This window comes from Herpailurus yagouaroundi, unplaced genomic scaffold (assembly GCF_014898765.1).
Source record: "Herpailurus yagouaroundi ecotype Mexico unplaced genomic scaffold, PumYag 188, whole genome shotgun sequence".
Classification (NCBI taxonomy): Eukaryota; Metazoa; Chordata; class Mammalia; order Carnivora; family Felidae; genus Herpailurus; species Herpailurus yagouaroundi.
The window spans coordinates 6940725-6961749 of record NW_024412419.1 but is presented as its reverse complement, the minus strand read 5'-3'; the positions used below and the strand labels follow the sequence as shown (position 1 = coordinate 6961749).

The 21025-nt window shown below is 48.4% G+C and overlaps 2 protein-coding genes across 8 annotated transcripts in view; one reads left to right on the top strand and one right to left on the bottom strand.

The window, feature by feature from the left end:
* Positions 1 to 91: 91 nt before the first annotated feature.
* Positions 92 to 12849, top strand: ITGB1BP1 (integrin subunit beta 1 binding protein 1). Of its 7 annotated transcripts, none has more exons than XM_040496024.1 (8): positions 92 to 233; positions 3350 to 3459; positions 4513 to 4617; positions 6700 to 6778; positions 8118 to 8254; positions 11117 to 11209; positions 11975 to 12124; positions 12605 to 12849. In XM_040496024.1, exons 3-8 carry the CDS (start codon positions 4546 to 4548, stop codon positions 12674 to 12676), a joined length of 603 nt encoding a protein of 200 aa, XP_040351958.1. In that variant the 5' UTR covers positions 92 to 233; positions 3350 to 3459; positions 4513 to 4545; the 3' UTR covers positions 12677 to 12849. The 7 variants fall into 7 exon arrangements, with proteins under 7 accessions (XP_040351958.1, XP_040351963.1, XP_040351961.1 ...); XM_040496027.1 differs by lacking the exon at positions 92 to 233 and adding an exon at positions 294 to 317; XM_040496025.1 differs by lacking the exon at positions 92 to 233 and adding an exon at positions 351 to 465.
* A 432-nt stretch (positions 12850 to 13281) lies between these two features.
* Positions 13282 to 21025, bottom strand: part of ASAP2 (ArfGAP with SH3 domain, ankyrin repeat and PH domain 2) — a 120294-nt gene continuing 112550 nt past the window's right edge. The window contains exons 28-31 of the mRNA XM_040496907.1: positions 18514 to 18563; positions 17987 to 18078; positions 17443 to 17565; positions 13282 to 15821 (exon numbers count right to left, since the gene is read on the bottom strand). Of these exons, the coding sequence (XP_040352841.1) occupies positions 15747 to 15821; positions 17443 to 17565; positions 17987 to 18078; positions 18514 to 18563 (340 nt within the window). The 3' untranslated portion in view covers positions 13282 to 15746. The remainder of the gene's footprint in view (positions 15822 to 17442; positions 17566 to 17986; positions 18079 to 18513; positions 18564 to 21025) is intronic.

Sequence of the window (21025 nt, the reverse complement as noted above, 5' to 3'; positions counted from 1 at the left end):
GAGAAACCAGGACGCGAGGTTCCTCCCCTCAGCGGAGTCCGGAAACCTGGGGCGGGGTCAGTTCTGCGCGTGCGCGACGCCTTGGGGGCGGGGCCCGGCGGGCGGGGCCTGGGGCGCCGGAAAAGCTGGCACTGGAATTCGAACTGGAGTGGCTGCCCCAGTGTCCGCTGCCTGGGCTGTGGGCGTCTGACCCCGACCGCAGGCGGCCCCAGGGGCGGGCCAGAGGCTGTGAGGTGAGAGCCGGGCCCTGGCCGGTCCCGGACTGAGCCTGGCCGGGAACGCGGGTCCCGAAGGCGGTGCGGGCGGGGAGGCCCGCGGTAGGGCGGATGGGTGGGGCCGCGGGGGCTGCGGTCTCCCCCGGGACCCGCCTTCCCGGGGCCGGGGACCCAAGTCCCCAGGTGGCGCGGAGCGGGCGGCGGGAGTGGAGGAGCAGGCCCGGGCCTGCGGGAGGATGCGGTGCCCCAGGTGCCAGGTTCCTGTTTGGGGTGGGACTGCAGCGCTTGTGACGGCAGGTGTCGTGTGTGGATCGGTCCCGTCGGACACGGAGACGGGAGTGGGAGCCGCCGCGGGGCTGCTTCCGGAGTCGGACTCCGCTTTGTGGGGCCGTGAGGAGCGCTTTTTGTGCCGGCTCCTCTTGGTTTCTCCATGGCTCCAGCCCCCTTCCCCCACCGCGAAGGGCCGGCGTGGTGTCTGTCCTGTTTGCTTTCATCCTGCGCACCTGCACGTGGCAGGCGCAACACAACAGTGCGGACTACGTGGGAAGCAGGGTGGGGTCTGGAAAGAGCTTCGGCGGTCGGGTCTGTCTTAGGTTCCAAACTTGGCCCCACCCATTATTAGCCTAGCGACCTGGGGCAAGACGCTTAGAGTTTTGGCTTCTTCATTTGGAAGGGGCTGTGTGATACTGCAGCCTTGCTGGTCAGTAGCGAGGGTTACAGGTTTGTATAGCGCCCAGCACTGGGCGGCACACGGTAGGTGTTCAGGACAGGAAATTGGTATCTGGGAGAAGGTTCTTCAGTTCATTAAACGTGTCCTTTGCCAGTCTGTGCCAGACGTTGGGTACACAGATGAAATACCTAGCCCCCATCTTTGAGGAGCTCACAGTTGAGAGAGTTCCAAGTAAGATAGAGTAAGATAGTTCCAAGTGGGCAATAGCCGGCTGATGCTGTGACCAGGGTGTGTGCTCAAGCTGTGCAGTGCCGGTCCCTTAGCCCAACCTGGAGGTCCGAAGGAGGCTTTCTAGTAAAGAAGAAGCCTGAACAGAGTCTTGAAAGGTGAGTAAAGTTAGCTGAATGAATAAAAAGATGGAAGGGCGTCTGAGGCAGACAGAATGGCAGGAGCAAAGCATGGAGACAGGGAGCTGTGTGCCTGCTCTTTGCATTCCTTCGAGATGAACCTGTGAAGCTGGTCGTGGAAGACGAGACTGGAGAGGTCGATAGGAGCCCCCGTCACGGAGGACCTTGCATGTCCTGGCCAAGAGCTTTGACTCCACTCTCTCTAACTTTGGAGAGCCAGTGAAAGATTTTAAGCACATTATTGACCTCAGATTTGAGTTTTAAAGAAATCTTTTTAGCTGGAGGTTGGTAGTAGCTTTAAAGTGGCAAGGAGTCCCGTTGGGACATGAATTCCTTCCTTAAGTCGCATGCCAAACTCTGTGCATCTGTGTCTCGCTGTGGGTTGGGGACGCACTGCTTTCATCAGGTGAGGAAAGAGTGATTATACCCAGCAGCGGCCTAGTGATGGCATGCACCTGTTAGAGGTGTGGATGAGCCAACGGTTCAGGAGGTTTATTCAGCAGATCTTGGTATTTTATTGGAGGTGGGGCTTGGAGGACATTGCGGAGTTGATGACTTCCTGGTTTCCACCAGAAATAATAATAATTTACTGAACGGGAGAGGAGAGGAGCAGAGCAGATACGGAAGGGAAGGTGAAGGGTTTGCTTCAGCCATTTTTTGCATTTGGTAAGTTTGGAGCATCCAAGTGACAATCTGTATCTTTGGCCTCATTTGTGTGCGTGAATAATTTAGAGACAAGAATAATTTGCTCCAGAACATGCATCAAAATAGCAGCAGATATCAAAGACTTTAAAAAGTGCCTTTCCCTCCCTCAGCTTCTCAATCGGTGGTGGAAAGAAAGTCTTAAGGAGCAGCAAAGGCGTGATTGTGCCAGTGTGCCGATTTCCAAAGCATTCCAGTATTCCAGGGACTTGAAGGGATGCTTCAGGATTTCACTAGGGATGGCATAAAATTTCATTTTAAAGTCATATTTAAAATAGTTGTATATTGAAACATACACACACACACACACACACACACACACACACACACAAGATATAATGTCCTTAAACGTGCCGTGCAATATTTTGACTTATCAGAGACTGCTAACATGGTGCTTTATGCTGCTAGGTTAACCCAGTTTGTGCAGACTTTGGAATAAGGCTCTCTTGCCATCTTGTTCTTACTGAAAAGCGTCCCATGAATGCAAGGTGATCGGTGGCAGCAAATGATCTTCAGAAGCCTGCTAGTCTCCCTCCTTTTACTTACACCTTCTGCGGCTAGTTCTCTACCCACAGCCAGGCATCTTTCTAAAACAGAAGTCTGATCCTATCACTTGACTGCCTTTTAACAGCCTCTGGAGTCTTGCTGTTAAACCTAACCCCCAGACTTTTGTTGTGGTTTGCAAAACCCCCTTGCACCTTTCTGTTCATCTGTCCCTCTCCCTCCTGCTCCCGTGAAAGCCAAGGTGGCCTCTCGCTGTTCCTGGCAGCAGACATGTGCCCTCAGGACCTTTGCACTTGCCCTGCTCTCTGCTGGACTGCTTTTCCTCCGCACCTGTGCGGCCACCCTCCTTTCCTTCTTCACGTCTCCTAATTGCTCACTTCCTCGGAGCATCTTTTTCCAATGTGCTCACCCTTCCTTCCATCAGCAGCGTCTCCTGAGCTTGCCTTCATTTCACTCATAACAGTTCTTTCCTAACAATGTGTGTGTATTCGGTTTTCTTGTTGGTCTGTCTCATCTTTCTGAGAATGGGCCTCCTGAGGTCAGGGCCTTTACCTGACTTATTCACTGCCCCAGCGTCTAAAAGGTGCTCACTGGGTACCCAGGAATGAATGAACGAATCAGATTTTCTTGCTACTCCACAGATGAATCAAAAATGTAGAAATAAGTTGGATGATGGGGCTAGTGAAAAAGCTTGGGCTGGGAACTCAGTCTTGGGCAAGTGGGCTAAGGACAGACACTGGTGAGTGGCCTGAGAATGATGAGGTCTCCAGATAGAGTGGGAGAAACTTCTCATGGGAGCAGGGACATTCAGTGACCACCCCACGATTTATTCATTCTTGTTCCTTCATCAGGTACCTTGTTTTTCTGAAAAGAACTGATCATGTCGGAATGACAGGAAGCTCTCTGTGCACACGGCCGTCTGTGGGAGCTTTGAAGACCATAAAATAGTATTCGTTCTACCGTAAGCAGATTCCCTTGTTCCCTTGGTAGGATCCAGTCCTTAGTAAAAATTGGTTAGGTTATCTTACTCATAAATCCTCCTGAAAGATGGGTCACAGTTCCCTCATGTATAAAATGCAGATTATAACCTACCTTCTATAAGCCCCCAGCATAATATGTGGCACAGATGAGGGAAACCCTTAAAACAACATCTGGAGCAAATGAATGTGTCACCAGGTTGCTGTGAGAACAGTGACATGATGCATTTGGAAGCATGTGAACTATGAAGCATTGCCATGCAGGTTACTTAGCAATTTTTCAACTATAATAGATGTGCTCCTGTGAAACAGGCAAGTATAAATTTTGCTTCCAAGGCGTTAATTATTACCTAAGAAAAAGATATATACAAGACTGACTTTGGAAGACTCAAGGCCGCCTCCTTCCTTGGCCTCACGAGAGTGCGGAGGGGAGAGCTGGCACCTTGGAATGTTTTTATGTCAGTGTTTTCTTAAAGTTCGCTCCAGACCTGGAGAAAAGTGCGCATTTCTGGGCTTCTGTTCTAAGCCTGACCATTCACAGGATGTGACCCTGAGACAGCAGCTGAATCTCAGTGCCTTGGTTGGTCAGCTAATACGTCACATGTTTTACTAAGGTCTTGAACTGATTAAAGAGCGGTGAGGCACTTGAGTGTTTTGAGGAGTAGATGACGTGTGTGTGTGTGTGTGTGTGTGTGTGTGTGTGTGAGAGAGAGAGAGACCCCCGAGAATGATGCTTCTCACGCCCCTGTGTGTGTGTGTGTGTGTGTGTGTGTGTGTGTGTGACTCCTAAGAACGATGCTTCTCATGCCTCTGGATAGGCCAGGAAGGTTTCTGTCCTTCTGGTTCATTGCGTCAGATTTTTCAAATTTAAAAAGAAAAAAAGAACGAAACAGCAGCCTCCGACTTCCGTGGTCGAAGGAGAATATTCGTTTCCGGTGAGAGAACCCAGAAGGAGTTGGTGATCTTTATTCCTGCGATGCATAAAGTGACGGGAGGTTATTTCTCCTGCCGTGACTAACTACCGTTTGTCCTTCCAGGGGGAGCTCCTCTGCATCGAGCGACGGTGAAAAATGTTTCGGAAAGGCAAAAAACGGCACAGTAGCAGCAGTTCCCAGAGCAGTGAAATCAGTACTAAGAGCAAGGTAGGGGGAGCGGACGTAGGAACAGAATCCTAAAGCGGGGAGAATCTTGTCTGTCCTCACTGGCACCGCACGAAGGTACCAACCGCGGCACAGCTGCCGGTGTTTTTCGGACTAGGCGCGTCTTCACATCCATTGTCGGTGCCAGAGACGCATCATCCCGCGCTCGATTTAACTCCGTTCTGTTGTGGAGATCTGCCGAGACTCTTCCATGCCCGAACCCAGCTGGGACAGAGGACGGGTGAACAGTCTCAGTGAAACACTGATTTTGCAGCATTTTACATGATAGAAATTGCAGGCAGTCGGGGGGCCGGAGTTCTCGAATTCTGGGATCGGTGGTTGTGTGTACGTAACTGTAGTTCTATTCACTTACCGCTGAGCTAGGTGGATGGTGAGGCAAATGCCACGTTTAGGGCTCTGGAGAGAGTGAGAATGTGGTTTGTAAAGGGGCCTCAGAGGCCTGAGTCCCCGTCCCGGGACCGGCCTGTGTTTCTCGGTTTCACCGCTACCTTTTCCACCCCCTCCCGAGCTCTCGGTTCGAAAGAGACGAGTGTGCTCAGTGCAGGCACGCGGTGGGGTGGGAGAGGAACCCACGGCACAACGTGGGCAGGTGCCCGCCCCCGGGGAGGTGAGCCCTGCGCTAGCCCGTGCGGCCACGCCTTGGTGGCGGAAGACCCTGTGACGGCCACTCGGGAGTCTCACTGAGCCGGTGGGCTTCTAGCCAGAGGCACAGGAATTTGACGTCTTTCGGAATCCTGCCCGAGAGTGGGAAAAATCGACTGTTTCCCTGAAGGGTTTTGAACTGAGGCTGATCGAGAAGCTTCCCACTGTTACCTCTGCAGCCCTTGTGCGGGGCCCCCAGCCTGGGCATCTGGTCCGTCCCAGTGTCGTTCTCTCGATGAGAGAGCGGATAAAGGGGCCTTGACCTGCTCGGGCAGAGCAAGACCGGAGCTCGGATTTTGCGGACTCCAGAGGGAACCTGCTAATGGCCTGAGATGTTGGTTCCGGGCCACGGGTTCTTTGAGGTGGCCGGTGGGGCCCGGAGAGGTGCGGAAGGGGCCACCCGCCGTGGAGTGAGGGCCTGAGCCCCAAGATGATGGTGACCGCCCGCCCTGTGGCAGTTGTAACATCTCAGTTCCAGCTGCCTTCCCCCCACCCTGAGTGTGTACGCTCTTTCCAGTTTTCAGTCCCACACGGAACGTTACGGTGAACGTCTCTGTGCCTACAGCTCTGTTCTCATTGTACGTTCTGCCCTAACGCCCTGTACGTATTCGCCTCGATTTCACTTCTCGAACACGGAAAAAATATGAGTACGTTGTACTTTTAAAATCTCACTTTGATTTGAGGTGAAAAACAGTGGCTAATTTTTTGAATCAGGGATTTTCACGGAACGCCATTTCTAACGAAATGAAGCCTACCCAGGGTACGATTCTATAGAACAGACCACGCTAACATGGATGATGCTTTGTGTTTTGCTTAACAGTTTCATTGAGTTTTCTCTGCAATTCACATTGAGAATTGTGCTCTGGTTGCCGGTCGGCCTGTGCGTGACCGCGTGAGCCACGTCCTCGTCAGAGTAATTGGAGAGGCGCGGGAACGGGGATTAGGCCTCTCGACTGGAAGTCTGGGGTATTTTCTAGATGTAACCGTGGGTGAATCACTTCACCCCGCTGGGTATCTTTGCTCATTTATGATACGGGATCATGCTCCCTGCCTGCTTTCTGCACCGGGTTCTTTTTGGGGTCAGTGGAAACTAAGTGAAAGCAAGGCGTAGATTTTCACACAACGACCTAACTACCAGGTGTCTTACAAGGAGGCGGGTGTAACGGCTGTGGTGTATACTGGGAATGTCCACACCGTGTTTATCTGATGCTGTTATGGTAGGAGCAGTTGGGACCACCTGTTTTTTGAAGTTTGCTATAGAATTTGTCTTTAGAACAATCTGTCACATTCGACCTGCCTGAATAGTCGACCTGCTTTTGTATGTGTTGATTCAACTATAAGAAGTAATTTGAGTGTTTGTTAGAGGATTTGAGAGAAGACAGTGCTTCTAATTTGTTTCCATTTTTGTTTGTTATTTCTCAGTCTGTAGACTCCAGCCTTGGCGGGCTCTCACGATCCAGCACCGTGGCCAGCCTCGATACAGATTCTACCAAAAGCTCAGGTACGGAGAAGAGTTGGGCCACTTATTAAGGCTTTTAACCGGTATTCACAGAGTGTTACCGGGGTAGCACAACGAATTCTTGTGCGCTGGGTTTTTTTTGTTTGTTTTTTTTCTCCTCTGCCATTTTGGACAAGAGTTTGGAAATGGCCCAAGATCTGGTGGGACATGGGTTGAAATGGCTGGCAAAAGCCACTGCCTTGGTGGTGCTGGCACACGTGGGCGATCTGCTCGTCATGGCTTCTAGAGCAAACACGTGTGAAAAATAGCATGGTAACAATTTAGGGGTTTCAAAACAGCTTTTCAGGACATGGGGTGGCAAAGCGTGAGTTCTATTGGAATGAACTTGCTTGAGGGCCGTGGGAGAAGCATCTTGCTGTTGGAAGGGTAGCATCTGTCAGTCTCCAAAACATTTATGCAGCCACCTGAAATTAGTAGCTCCTGAGAAATCAAAAGGTACCTTCTCATCCAGGCCAATAAACGGCTACAGTCTAACTGGAAATATAAAAATATATATGTATTTTGTCTACACTCTTTCTACTTTTCCCTTCAGGATCAGAGACTAATCGGTCTATGAAAGTGGGGATGGCAGAGGGGTGGGATGAAGGCAGGAACCATAGGATGTAAAAGAGCTTATGGTAGCGTAAGGTCTATTATTTTTACTTCCAGATGTCTTAAAAACATTAAAAACGTGGGCATCTTTTTCTACATAAACATAACCTGAAAGTAACCACGTAGTATTCCTTTAACGTGGAAGATTACGTAGTGCTTTGTGGTAATTTTGGGACTGGCTAGATCTTCCAGCCCACACGGTTCTGCAGCCTGATGCCATCTGTCGTGTAACATAACATCTGTTAATGTTAAGGGACTTCCTGTCTGGCATTATTCCATCTACATGAAAAAAAAAAATTGCGGTTTTTCTTTTTTTTCTTTTTTTTTTTTGACCGGTAGCGGTAGACCAGATTTGCTGAATGGGGAAAGCAAATTAATAGTTAATATGGTAAAGAGGAAGAACAAACCAAAAAAAACTCTAAATATTTTAACGTGTCATGAAGGTACCCAATCATTATCTAGTTGACAATTTATTTTTCTCCTGTGTTTTGGTTTATTCCTGTTGAGATTTTTATGTTTAGTATATTATGAGTCACTGAGGAAACGGTTAGTGAAATTCCAAGTTCTTTCCTATTACTTCAAATAATTTTGCATTAAAAGTTTTTTATTTTCATTAATGGTGAAGTTCTGATGACAGTCTGTTTTTTATTTGCAAAGGGGTTGAGGATACCCTGTAACGCAGATATTTCTTTTGAAGTCTTACCATTAACAATTTTTCTTTCCCCTTTAGGACAAAGCAATAACACTTCAGATACCTGTGCAGAATTTCGAATAAAATATGTTGGTGCCATTGAGAAACTGAAATTCTCTGAAGGGAAAAGTCTTGAAGGGCCCCTAGACCTGATAAATTATATAGATGTTGCCCAGGTAAAAAAAAAAAAAAAAAAAAATAATAATATTAGAACATTCTAGAGAATAAATTCATGGCTTTGGAGAAAATGTTCCCTGCTTTTATCACTGTTACAATGTTTACTGAGCACTGTGGTTATAGGTGGTACAAGGTGTGTAGGACGGAGTCTCAAGGGAACAGGGACAGTTCTTTCCTTCAAAAAACAGCACTTTTTACGTTCTTGGGGCTGACTGAGCTCCTCATTTAAATGAGGAGCCGAGTGCCGTGACTGGTTACACACCATAAGTTTGTCTTTTCAAACAGTCTGGCAAACCTTACTGTATTTCCGTTGAACTAGTTACAGCTCTTTGAATAATCTAACTCATAGTGGTGTTGACCTATCAACGAATACCCTGTTTGCAACAAGAATTGAGGTGAAGTGGGTTTCAAAAACATCCCAGTCAGTGGGGTGCCTGGGTAGCTCAGTTGGTTGAATATCCAACTCTTGATTTCGGTTTGGGTCATGATCCCAGAGTTGCAGGATCGAGCCCCATGTTGGGCTTCATGCTAAATGTGGAGACTGTTTAAGGTTCTTTCTCTCCCTCTGCCCCTCTCTCCTGCTTGCACACTCTCTCTCAAATTAAAAAACAAAAAACATACCCTAGTCAAGAAGATTTAGACAAAATAATTATGAAGGAAAATTAAGGATAAAAATTAAGATAAATCAAAGATGTACACTTAGTGCATAAAATACTGTAAAACCTGTGCCCTTGCCAGTGTGGAAGTGGACGAACCAAAAGACTTAAATTGCTTCCCGAATTTCCACAAAATGGAGCCACAGGTCTTTGTGTTTAACAAAGGGATATTACCACAGTGGAAGATTCCTCTGTCAGTTCAGAGAGTGCTGGTTACTCTAGGGATGTTTGGTCTGGTAAATAAAGTCACGTCCTCAGGAAAGCACAGGAAGTCTCTTCTGTCTGAGGGGAATAAGCCAATCTAATTTGCCATCTAACAGAGACCTCTTGATAGTCTGGACTGATACAGTTAGAACCCCAGCGTTCAGTTTGGGATACCGTCATTGCAAAAGTGTGCAAGCAACAACCAGTCCAAGTATCGTACTGAAGGATGGCTAATGTTCCCCCCAGAAGTGGACTCGGATTATTTTCATTCTGATAAGGACCGCTAAGTTTCTCAGATCACCCTGGGCTTGTCAAAATTCCATCAGTGACAATAGCATTGCTATTATCCCATCTTTTGATTCTTGAAATGCAGGAAGCCCACGGTGAGAGGTCCCTGGCAGGAGGTTACTAGAACCACGCGAGGAGCCAAGAATGGAGGCATGCAGACATAGCTTCTTTATCAGAATTTCCTTAGCGTAGGCAAATGTTTCCACACAAACGTTTACGGCACGGAACATCTACTGAATGCCAACGCTATCTTGTTAGTTGTGCAGAAGACAAGTTAGGCAGTATTCTGACTTAGGATAGAACTGGATAATCTGCTAGGGAAACCATCAGGTGTCATCTGCTCATCAAGCTCAAAGCCCTGGGACATGGCGGGGGGGGGGGGGGGACCCAGACCTACCTAACAGCTGGGAAGGGTGTAAAGTGGCTTTGAAACGTGCTTCCTGCAGCTGTTTCCTGGTGGTTTCGTGTGCTGACATCAGCATAAGCTTGGAGTATTTTAAGATCTAAATACCTTTAGGGGCACCTGAATGGCTCAGTTGGTTGGGCATCCGACTCTTGATTTCAGCTTGGGTCATGACCTTGCAGTTCATGAGTTCGAGCCCCACATTGGGCTCTGTGCTGACAGTGTGGAGCCTGCTTGGGATTTTTCTCCCCCTCTCCCCCACTCTCACACACACGCACGCTCTCTCAAAATAAACTTAAAAACATAGATTTAAGATCTAAATACTTTTTTTTTTAGTGTTTACTTTTGAGAGAGAGTGTGTGCATGCAAGCGGGGGAGCGGCAGAGAGGGGGACAGAGGATCTGAAGCAGGCTCCGTGCTGACAGCAGAGAGCCTGATGAGGGCTTGAACTCACAAACCATGAGATCATGACTTGAGCTGAAGTCAGACACTTAATCTACTGAGCCACCCGGGTGCCCCAATAGCTTTATTTTTCTGATGTAAACGTTTAAGCATCCCTGGGACCTGTGAGAAATGTTTTCAGTTTATAACTGAAATTATTAACGTCAAGACAAATGGATGTGAATTTTGCTCAGCTCTGTGAACTGTGAAAACAGAACAAAATCCTGGTGAAAGTTTTTCTTCTGCCTCTTTGGAGAATGATTCTTGCCAGGCTACTGTGTACCCTGCATTCTTTTTTTTTTTTTTTTTAATGTTTATTTTGTTTTGAGAGACCGAGACAGAACCCCACTGGGGAAGGGGCAGAGAGAGAGGGAGACACAGAATCTGAAGCAGGCTCCAGGCTCCGAGCTGTCAGCACAGAGCCCGACAAGGGGCGGGAACTCACTAACTGTGAGATCATGACCTGAGCCAAAGTCGGACGCTCAACCGACTGAGCCACCCAGGCGCCCCTTGTGTACCCCGCATTCTTTAAAAAAAAATTTTTTTTTAACGTTTTATTTATTTTTGAGATAGAGACAGAGCATGAATGGGGGAGGGGCAGAGAGAGAGGGAGACACAGAATCGGAAGCAGGCTGCAGGCTCTGAGCCATCAGCCCAGAGCCCGACGCAGGGCTCGAACTCACGGACCGCAAGATCGTGACCTGAGCTGAAGTCAGCCGCTTAACCGACTGAGCCACCCAGGCGCCCCTACCCCGCATTCTTAAAAGGGTTTGGGTTTGTGATGGCCAGAAGCTAAACTTGACTAATGAGATTTAAGGAATGTGACATAATTGTTAATGTAGACCATGTAATTTATTTTTACTTTAAAGCAAGATGGAAAGTTGCCTTTCGTTCCTCTGGAGGAAGAATTTATTATGGGAGTTTCCAAGTATGGTATAAAAGTGTCAACATCAGATCAGTATGTAAGTAACATTTCTTAGAGAATCTGGGAGGCAGGCTGGGAAGGGGCTACTTGTAGTTTTCTCTGCTGTTTGTGGAATTGTTGGTTGGTAAATGTTCCTGGCAGCTGGTCTTAAAAAAATGACTGATTTCTGAGAGGTAACGGAGACCCCCTTTTGCTCCTCCTGTATGGTAGGGCCCCACCAGCACCCCACACTGCTGGCCCCTAATGCGTTGTTTTTTTTTTTTAATTTTTTTTAATTTTTTTTCAACGTTTATTTATTTTTGGGACAGAGAGAGACAGAGCATGAACGGGGGAGGGGCAGAGAGAGAGAGAGGGAGAAACAGGCTCCAGGCTCTGAGCCATCAGCCCAGAGCCCGACGCGGGGCTCGAACTCCCGGACCGAGAGATCGTGACCTGGCTGAAGTCGGATGCTTAACCGACTGCGCCACCCAGGCGCCCCCCCTAATGCGTTTTTAACTTAGGATCTCATGCCAGCTCAGGGCAGATGTCAGCTTGGAAGCTTGGCATAGAGAAGAGGCTCATGAACTCAGATCTTATTCCTGTTTTTCTGGAATTTTAAGTAGGAAGGGATAACCCTGAACGCAAACTGCCCCATTAACTGAACATTCTGGAATGTCCGTTTCGGTGAAAAGCCTATATAACTGTTTTCTGCCAGATCCATAGCCATGCTGTCTGTGTAAAGCCTCACGATTCTGCACGGAAAATTAAGTACGTAAAACATCCGTAACACAGTCACCATCTTGCCTTCTCCTGACTTCCGTAGGATGTCCTGCATCGGCACGCTCTGTATTTAATCATCCGGATGGTGTGTTACGATGATGGTCTGGGGGCAGGAAGAAGCTTGCTGGCTCTGAAGACCACAGATGCCAGCAATGAGGAATACAGCCTCTGGGTTTATCAGTGCCACAGCCTGGTGAGGTTCAAGTTGGCTTGCTTAGTCTCTCATTCATCAGACGAGACGGTGAAACCACAGCGTGCTTACGGTCTTCTCAGAGGCCAAAGAGATGCCACCCACCGTGCCTGACACCTGGCGTAGTGTGGGTGACTGGCCCCAGGTCAGCCAGCTGGCCAGACCTGCCACGGGCGGGCAGTTGTCCGGCGGGGATCTCGAGGTCGGGGCTGTCACAAGGTCGGTGGGCAAAGCGGTGCGCCCTCCTGAGCAGAAGCCCCTCCTGTTCTGTCCCTGTTGTCTTCCGGACTCATCAAGGTCCCTCCCAAAGGCCAGCTTCAAGTTACCACGCATGCTTCTCTAAAGGCACGCAGGAAGGGGGCACATGACACGTGCAGGTTTAGGAGAGGTGTTAAGAGGGTCCGATGTGTACCTCTGCTGGTCAAATGAAATTCAGGAAGAGATGGACAGAGTCTCTTACTCTATCTTTTTCACTTAATATAGGAGCAAGCACAAGCCATCTGCAAAGTTTTATCCACCGCTTTTGACTCCGTATTAACATCTGAGAAATCCTGAATTCTGCAATCAAGTGGAAGCTGACTTCGTGTGGGAGTTCGGTGGTTTTCAGTCTGCAGGGTTGAGCTATTATGGGAGTAGGAAGTGGTGAAAGCGAAGAAATGCGGTGTGTAACATACTGATCATTTGCTTTTCTATTAAAATGTGTCTTATTACGGTGAGTTAACTCTCAACGAGGTTGTCCGCTTTCTGCGACTAAAAAAGTAACCTCCCCTCTCGCTTTTAAAACAAATGAGCTTAACACCTAAGCGTCACAGAAGTGCCCTCAGTGAGTGGCGAGCACGGAGCGCTTTCCACGGAGGTCACGTACTGTCCCCGGGGCGGCACGTGGGCCCCCCGCCGGCTGGGAGCGCCGGTCACCTGGTCTGGAACAGCGATGCAGCGCTGCCAGCTCACGACACAAAAAGTAAGACCGTGAAGGTGCACCATCAGGAGGACGTGCTCGAACACCAAAGCATCGACCTCGGCGTTCCCAGACAAGAGATCACCGCGTGTGTTAAACAGCACAGAAAGAATCTCATGTACAGGAGGCTGGTGGGTTTTTCTAAAGGACCATTTTAATATGCAATGCTTAAAGGATTAAAAACATTAAAAATAACACTATGTCCATTTACAGGTGTTTTATTTTTTTCCAGTCAAATGACTAGTTTGCGGGAAGAGCCAACTTACTGAACATGCTCTAATTATAAATCACTGCATTAAGGACAACGAAAATAAGAATTGATTTAGGTTATACAATATATACAGTTGCGCTGCAACCAGATCAGAGCAATCAAGCGAATGAACGGAGTATCATTGTCTCAGGTAGCGTTCCGAGCTGCATGCCACACCATCCACCCCTCAGCAGACCACACGGGAGCTGGGAGTCTGTGCACGTGTGGGGCCTCATCCCTCGAAGTCGCGTCTGATGGAAAACGGCACACGACATGCCAGCGTCCCGCAGCTACGTTCGTGAAGCGTCAACTTCAAATATAAATAGATATCTACAATGTTTTCCTTTCTCTCAGGTTGTTTTTTGATTTGCAAAGAGCAAAGAACTAGGAAAGGATGTTAGCAGGGAAGGTACTAGAATTTCTCCTCTGGCAAGAGTAATGTTAACGACTGCACAATAGCACCACCAAATTGCCGAGTGGAAAAAATATTTCCTAGATATTTCTGTACCAGTGAACCTGATAGATTAGTTTGGGACTGGTGTCTGAATGTCAGTGAGGATCAACTTTAATTCCTTATAAAGCTGGCACCAAGTAGTCAAAAGGCTGATTATAAGACACGAATGCAAAAGGACTGTGTTAAAATATACATAAGAAGTGCACTGTGCAAAATATACCTGTTTACTTTCTTAAATCTATGAGGGAATTAACCAAATGAAGGGTTCAAACGACAGAGATGAACAATTAGTGAAAATACATGTAGTGCTTTAAAAACAAAACAAAACAAAACCAAAAACCAAAAACCAAAAAAAAAAAAAAAAAAAAAACAACAAAAAAAACCACACCAAAAACCCAACCAAATTTAATTACAGATCTAACATTTTTACCCGGAACTTTGAAAGGCAAAAAGCAGTTGCCACACCACATCATAAAACATTCCAGTTTGTTCTGTTATCCTTTATAAAAACAATAAAAAGTAGAATGCAATTAATAATTAAAAAAAAAAAAAAAGCTCTGCACTTACAAGAGTCTTGCCTAATAAAGACAGGCTGCTCCGATCAAATGTACCATCGTAACTGTGCGACGAAAACATCGCCGCCTCGCTTTCCAAGCCTAGACCTAAGCTTCTCCCTTCACTTCTGGTCAAAATCCGAGTGGGCATTATAGGCCTATATATTTTCAGAGAGTGCCACAATGTCCAATATTCCTATCAGGAATCTTATACTCACGATTACTAAATAGAGGTATGATAATCAAGTTCGTTAAACTCATGAATTTTGGTTTGTCATACACAACCTAATCCCCCCACCCCCAGTAAGAATGACGTGATGGGTTTTGGCAGTGACAGTGGGATGTCTGTTCAGGAGTATTACCCGGGACTTACAAATTTCGGATATGCTCTTGATTACAAATGGACAGATTCAATTTCAAGACAGTATAACTACCATTCCTGTTGGTATAGTGTATAAATACAAGCCACTAAATCGCGTAAACATTCTTGGGGAGCTGGAGAGGGAAGGCAGTGGTACACTCAACAGGAAACAGCAAGTGTGTGTGAACACAGTGGGGTCTGCGCCACGGTACTCGAGCTGGGTGACGGAGGAGGGTCAAGAAGGCAAGTTCCAAGACACCTAAAGCATATAGACTAGTTTAAAGGACTGTTTTGCAATCCATCATCCTTAGTTTTCAACCAAATTCAGGAAATGCAGTTTTCTCTAACGTGGAACTGAATTAAGCGCTATGACCATATGCCGTAATAAACCACGGGTAGTTTGGTTAAGCAGGATTGTTCACAACAGGCTACACGCACATGCAGAATACAGTGATAGTTGCAACCTCACAGATGAGGGCTGGAAAGTACAACGCTAAGGTGTAAATTTCCAAGTTGCTTTAGCTAAGCCTTGGGTGGATTTCAAAGGAACTCTTTAAAGGTTTCTTTAAAAAAAAAAAAAAAAAAGTCTTTAAAGGTGAACTGATAGCATTTCTTCTAGACAGTCCAGGACTGGGCTACTTCTAAAGCAAGTTTGCCAACCTAAGACAACTGTAGTGACCGACTCTAGAAGCAGGCCAAGGGAAGCTGAAGAATTTCTAATCCTCAAACTTTTAGGTTCGGCTAAATCTGTAGATTGAGGGTCTCGATTATGTAGTTAAAATAACTTCTCAGTTCACCTTTTAGGAAATTCAGTTTTTCCTAATAAAAGTATGGCAGTATTTCATGAAAACCACAAATTATAAAAACAATTCATTTAGACACGTAAAGTTGCCTTTGAGTTTGTAAAACACAAGAGCGGTGTTAGAGAAAGTGGGCTGCCGTACAATACATTTCATGAAACGGATCATTCTGGCAAGAGTTTTGGTGCCAATAACAAAACAGGAACATAACGAGCGTTAAAAGAAGTGTTTTTTTGTTCAGTAGCAATTCAGTCAGCAATAAAGTGCACAAATGATACAGGAAATGCTCCTTTGCGACTGGGATCTCCGTCAATGTGGCCAATCTGAAATGAACAAAAGTTCAGGTGGTTATAAAAATTCTAAATGTTGGAACCTTCGAAGGACATCATATAGCATTTGGGAAAAAAAAAAAGGGAAGATTTGTTAAGAATTTCTTCTGAGAAAGAATTACTTGGGTCAGACATCTAAGCTGTTTTTCCTCTTTTCTTTCACTCATGTTTCAAAGATAGTTGACCCTTAACATGGGGTGGGGGGTGGTTAGAAGTGCCACAGCCATCCCCCTCCAAGTTGAAAATCCACCTATGACTTCTGACTCCCCCAAATCTTTGCTATTAGTAAACCTGTTGACCAGAAGCCTTCCAGATAACATACATGGTGAGTTAACACGTATTTTCAATATGACAGGTGTCATATATACTGTGTTCTTACAATAAAGCTAGAGAGAAAAAATGTTAAGAAAATCATAAGGAGTAAAGAATACATTCAAGTGCTTGCTATACTGCATTTACATAGAAAAACTCCCCACGTAAGTGGACCCACGCAGTTCACACCCACGTTGTTCAAGGGTCAACTGCGGGGTATGCAGGCTGTGTAAGCAAGACTATTACGGGTGGGCCAGGTGTCGGCCCAGAAGCACAGTCCCCAGGGCCCTGGCGTTCTTGGGGGGCAGGCAGGACGGCGGACTACTGCCCCCGATTGCCTTTATGTTTTGTTTTGTTTTGTTTAATGAAGAAACTGAGTGTCAGAAGCTTGTGAGTTACAAAGTCCCAGAAAGTGGCAAACGTGTGGTTGGTTCTATTCAAATGTAGTCAAGCATTTACCGAAGGCTGCGACAGATTCACTTATTTTCACTCTGGGTAAATTACAGAAGTTCTACACCAAGTAAGAACAAGGTAAATTATGGAGATAAGTAAAAGTCTAAAAGAAAATCACCCTAATACAACTGATGAGACTTGGGTGAGAGTATGGGCAGCATTTCCTTCTTTATACCTTTCTGTATTTTCCACAGGTTCTGAAATGAACAGGTATTTTCCAGAGGGCTAAGCCTACTGTCCGGCTGGGGCCCCACCCTCGTGCTGGGTTGGACACGAGTGTGAAAGCGCTGGGGGCTGGGGGCAGTCGGGAGGGAGTCAGTTCAGGTCCCCACACTGCGGGCGCAGGCCGGCCACACAGCAGCAGCTCAGGAACAGAGGCTTTGCGACACGGGCAAGCTGGCCCAGCGTCCCTGAGTCTGTGGAGCGCGGGGTCTGGTCTCTCAGGGTCGCCAGGTGAACCGCCACACTCCTGCTGTTCCTGCTCCCACCTGGATGTCACCACTCCTTTCGGGACCCAGACGGGACACCCAGGGGCTCTGCCCCCACGTCGGCTTCTTACACGCCTCCCCCACAGACCCCCAGTGTGGGGGAGGATCGTACCGGCTCTAAACTCACGGCCTCATTTCAGGCCCTCACGTGGGAAAACCCACCGGGGGGGGGGGGGGGGGGGGCCCCCGGCGCCCGCCCAAGGGGGGGTGTACACGGGAGAGACGGGTGGGGGGCAGACGGGCCTGAGGGCTGAGGATGCACCGGCAGAGGGCCTCGCCTGCGAGCAGACCTCTCGTGCCAGGTGGGCCGGGACTCACCTCTGCCCTCCCAGCCACACCCCGGGCCCAGACCCCCGACTCACCCACCACTCTTGGTCCTCCTCCCCATCCACGATGATCACATCCCCCTCAGAGAACGTCAGCTCGTCTGGGTTGTCGGCCACACAGTTATAGAGAGCTTTGACCCGCTTGGGCTTTAACTTGGTCTGGATGGAGAAGCGGGAGAGGTCAGTGTGGCAGGGAGGCGTCAGCTCCTGGGGCGGAGGGTGCGGCTGCTTTGTTTCTAATTGGTCCCAGGGCTCCTGACCCAACAGGCCCGGGAGCCCACGGGTGTCAGGGCGGGAAGGTCCGTGTGGCTCAGGGGCAGGGGAACCTTCTACCAGGCTCGCAGGACAGGGAAGCAACCCCAGCTGAGTGCAGAGAACTGGGGGTGAGGCAGCCCGGTGCCCGTGCCGGAGGAGCCGAGCCCTGCGACTGCGGATCGGGGGTCGTGTCCCGTCCAGATTCAGGAAGAAGCCTCCCCTCCGCCCCGCCTGGGGAAGAGGGCAAGACTGGTTTCCTTGGAGACTCTCCCGCTCCCTGCTGGCCAGAGCAAAGAGGCAGGAAAGGAGGGGCCCTTCCACTTACGGTCTGTGACTTCCTGGGCATGGGGGCTGGGGGTTGGAGGACTGCGCTGTTGGACAGAGGACCCAGAGCTTCTGTTCCAGAGAGATCCACTGCTTGAGGGCCAAAATGAATCAACTTCACAATATGCCCTCAGTGGTGACCAGCGAGTTACAAACAATATAAATGCCACAGCGTCATGTCTGAAAGGCAGCTTTCCTGAGATTTTCTCATCTACAGAGTGAAAAGTCCCCTAAAGGCCCAAGAACCATGTGACTTCCATCAGTCTCTGTAAAGTGTGCAGCGCATGTGAGTGTCACAGAGCGGGACAGAGGCCGCCAGCTCCTCTGCAGATTTCTAGATCCCTGCTGGGGCCTCCCTGCCCTGCCCCCATCAGAAGGGGCCAGACACAGGACACAGCAGACAGCAGCCCCGTCTGTGAGAGGCAGGGTGGCTGCTGGGCCCGACACAGGGTTGAGCACGGCTGGAAATGCCTCCCGCTTTGCCCCCACGGACCACGCAGCAGTGAACCCCATAAACGAAATCATTACCAGGTCCTCTCGGCTGGCCTTTGTTGCTCAGTGGGATCGACTTGTCAGCCCTAAAAGAAGGAGAAGGTAGATTTATTGACGTCTGAGGCCCCATAGCACATCAGCTGTCCCCACCCCACACCGCTTCATAAAGGAACCTTCTGTGTCGTCTCAGAACGAAGGTGAAGAAACATGGCACCGATTTGACACCTATTTTCAAGGAACTTAAAAGGTCTAACGTGTGAAGGCCCCACTCATCTGACCTGTCTCGTCATTTGATTTCCGTCAATGTCAAGACAGAAATCACCATGCTGGGGGCGCCTGGGTGGCTCAGTCGGTTGAGTGTCTGACTCTTTGATTTTCGCTCAGATCATGATCCCAGGGTCGTGGGATCGAGCCCCGTGTCGGGTTCAGCGCTGAGTGTGGAGCCTGCTTGAGCTTCTCTCCGTCTCCCTCTGCCCCTCTCTCCCACTCGCACTCACTCTCTCTCTCTCAAAAAAAAAAAAAAAAAAAAAAGAAATCATCATGCTGACCCCCTTTGCCTTTCATCACTCCCAACTACAAAATGCCTACGGGAAAGGCCTAAGCCTCTAAGACACCAGTCAGCAAACCTTCTTGCTAAAGGGCCTGACAGTTGAGGCTCTGTGGGTTATAAAGTCCATCAGAACTACCCAGTGCTGCCACCACAGCACGAGAGCAGCCACGGATGATGCACAAAGGAGTGTGGCTATGTGCCGAACGCTTTATTTATGGGCACCGGAATCTGAATTTTATAGAATCTTCATGTATCAGGGTGCCTGAGTGGCTCAGTCAGTTAAGCATCCAACCCGATTTTGGCTCAGGTCACAATCTCACGGTTGTGGGATCGAGCCCTGCATCGGGCTCTGGGCTGACAATGTAGAGCCTGCTTGGGGTTCTCTCTCTGCCTGTTTCCTGAGCTCTCTTTCTCTCAAACTTAAAAAAAGAAAATCTTCATGTATCATGAATAGACTTCTTTTGGTTGTTTTCAACCATTTGAAAAAAAAGAAAACCACCTTAGCTTGTGGGCCATACAAAAACAGGCACGGGGCTGATCAGGCGTGCAGGAGTAGTTTGCCGACCGCTGCTCAAAGAGAGCAAAGGTAAAAACCCAGATTTGTACCCAGGATAAGACTGGGGGGTGGGTGCTTCCTTACGAAGAGGCCACAGCGGTGTATTCTTTTCAAACAGAAGTCCCCCGGGCAGTGATGACAGGCTTCCCTCCATCCAAAGGGGTCTTGGAGACACCCCAGCATCACCCGCTCTGCTCCCTCCCCACCTCTGCTTCTGGTCACACGAGATGAGAGAAAAGGATTTCACGGAGCAGGTAAAACCAGGTAAGGCTGCGCTAACATACCCAGCAACCCCAGCCCAGACTCTCCTGCGAACCAAGGAAGCAGGGAGGCCTCAGAGCCCCCAGAAAGACTGTGCCCAGGACCCTGCATTAGCGGCCAATACACCCCGTTCTCAGAACCGCCGGGTGATGGCTGGCAGCCGACTGGTGCTCATCTAGAAGTTCAACACAGGATTCGGCGTCTCAAAGAACAGCTCAGAAGGAGCAAGTATGCAGGAGCTACAGGGCAAGAGGGGGGCGAACAGAAGCGGGCACAGACCCTAATGCAGGAACTAAGAGAAGCTCGGCCTGTGGCCACTGAGGGTAGACGTGAGAGTGTATTCCCCACCGCATAACTCGGTAACTCATGAGACTGCATATGTGCTGCCTGGAATAGGAAGGCAAGGATGTTCACATTCTAGTTTAGAAAGAGATCTTACAAGGCAGCATTAAAGAAGTTCTGAGAGGCTTCTGGTTAAAAAAGTAGGTCTGAGGGGTGCCTGGGTGGCTCAGTCGGTTAGGCATCTGACTTCGGCTCAGGTCATGATCTCGAAGTTCCTGAGTTTGAGTTTGAGCACTGGACTCCAATATTCTCACTCGCTCCTCTCTCTCTGCCCCTCCTCTGCTCGTGCTTTCTCTCTCAAAATAAATAAACTTAAAAAAAAAAAAAAGACTGAAATACATTTACTTCCACTTTCTCTCAAGGAAAACAATTAGAAAAAACTTGAGGGGCGCCTGGGAGGCTCAGTCGGTTGGGCGTCCGACTTCGGCTCAGGTCATGATCTCACTCACAGTCTGTGAGTTTGAGCCCCACGTCGGGCTCTGTGCTGACAGCTCAGAGCCTGGAACCTGTTTCGGATTCTGTGTCTCCCTCTCTCTCTGCTCCTCCCCTGCTCATGCTCTGTCTCTCTCTGTCTCAAAAAGAAATAAAAACATTTTAAAAAATTTAAAAAAAATAAAGAAAAAACTTGAACCAGGGGCGCTTGGGTGGCTCAGTCGGTCAAGTGTCTGACTCTTGATCTCAGCTCAGGTTGTGACCGCAGTTTGTGAGATCAAGCCCTGAGTTGGGCTCCAAACTGAGCATGGAGCCTGCTTAAGAGTCTCTCTCTCCCTCTCTGAGAAAGAAAAAAGAGACAAGAAAAGAAAAGAAAAGAAAAGAAAAGAAAAGAAAAGAAAAGAAAA

What these genes read in the sequence shown, in the direction of transcription:
- ITGB1BP1 (XM_040496029.1), top strand. Translation starts at nt 4,546, where the DNA reads ATGTTTCGGAAAGGCAAAAAACGGCACAGTAGCAGCAGTTCCCAGAGC. An exon ending in AGATTCTACCAAAAGCTCAG is followed by an intron (nt 6,779 to 8,117) that starts GTACGGAGAAGA and finishes TTTCCCCTTTAG; the next exon opens with GACAAAGCAATAACACTTCA. An exon ending in TGTCAACATCAGATCAGTAT is followed by an intron (nt 11,210 to 11,974) that starts GTAAGTAACATT and finishes TGACTTCCGTAG; the next exon opens with GATGTCCTGCATCGGCACGC.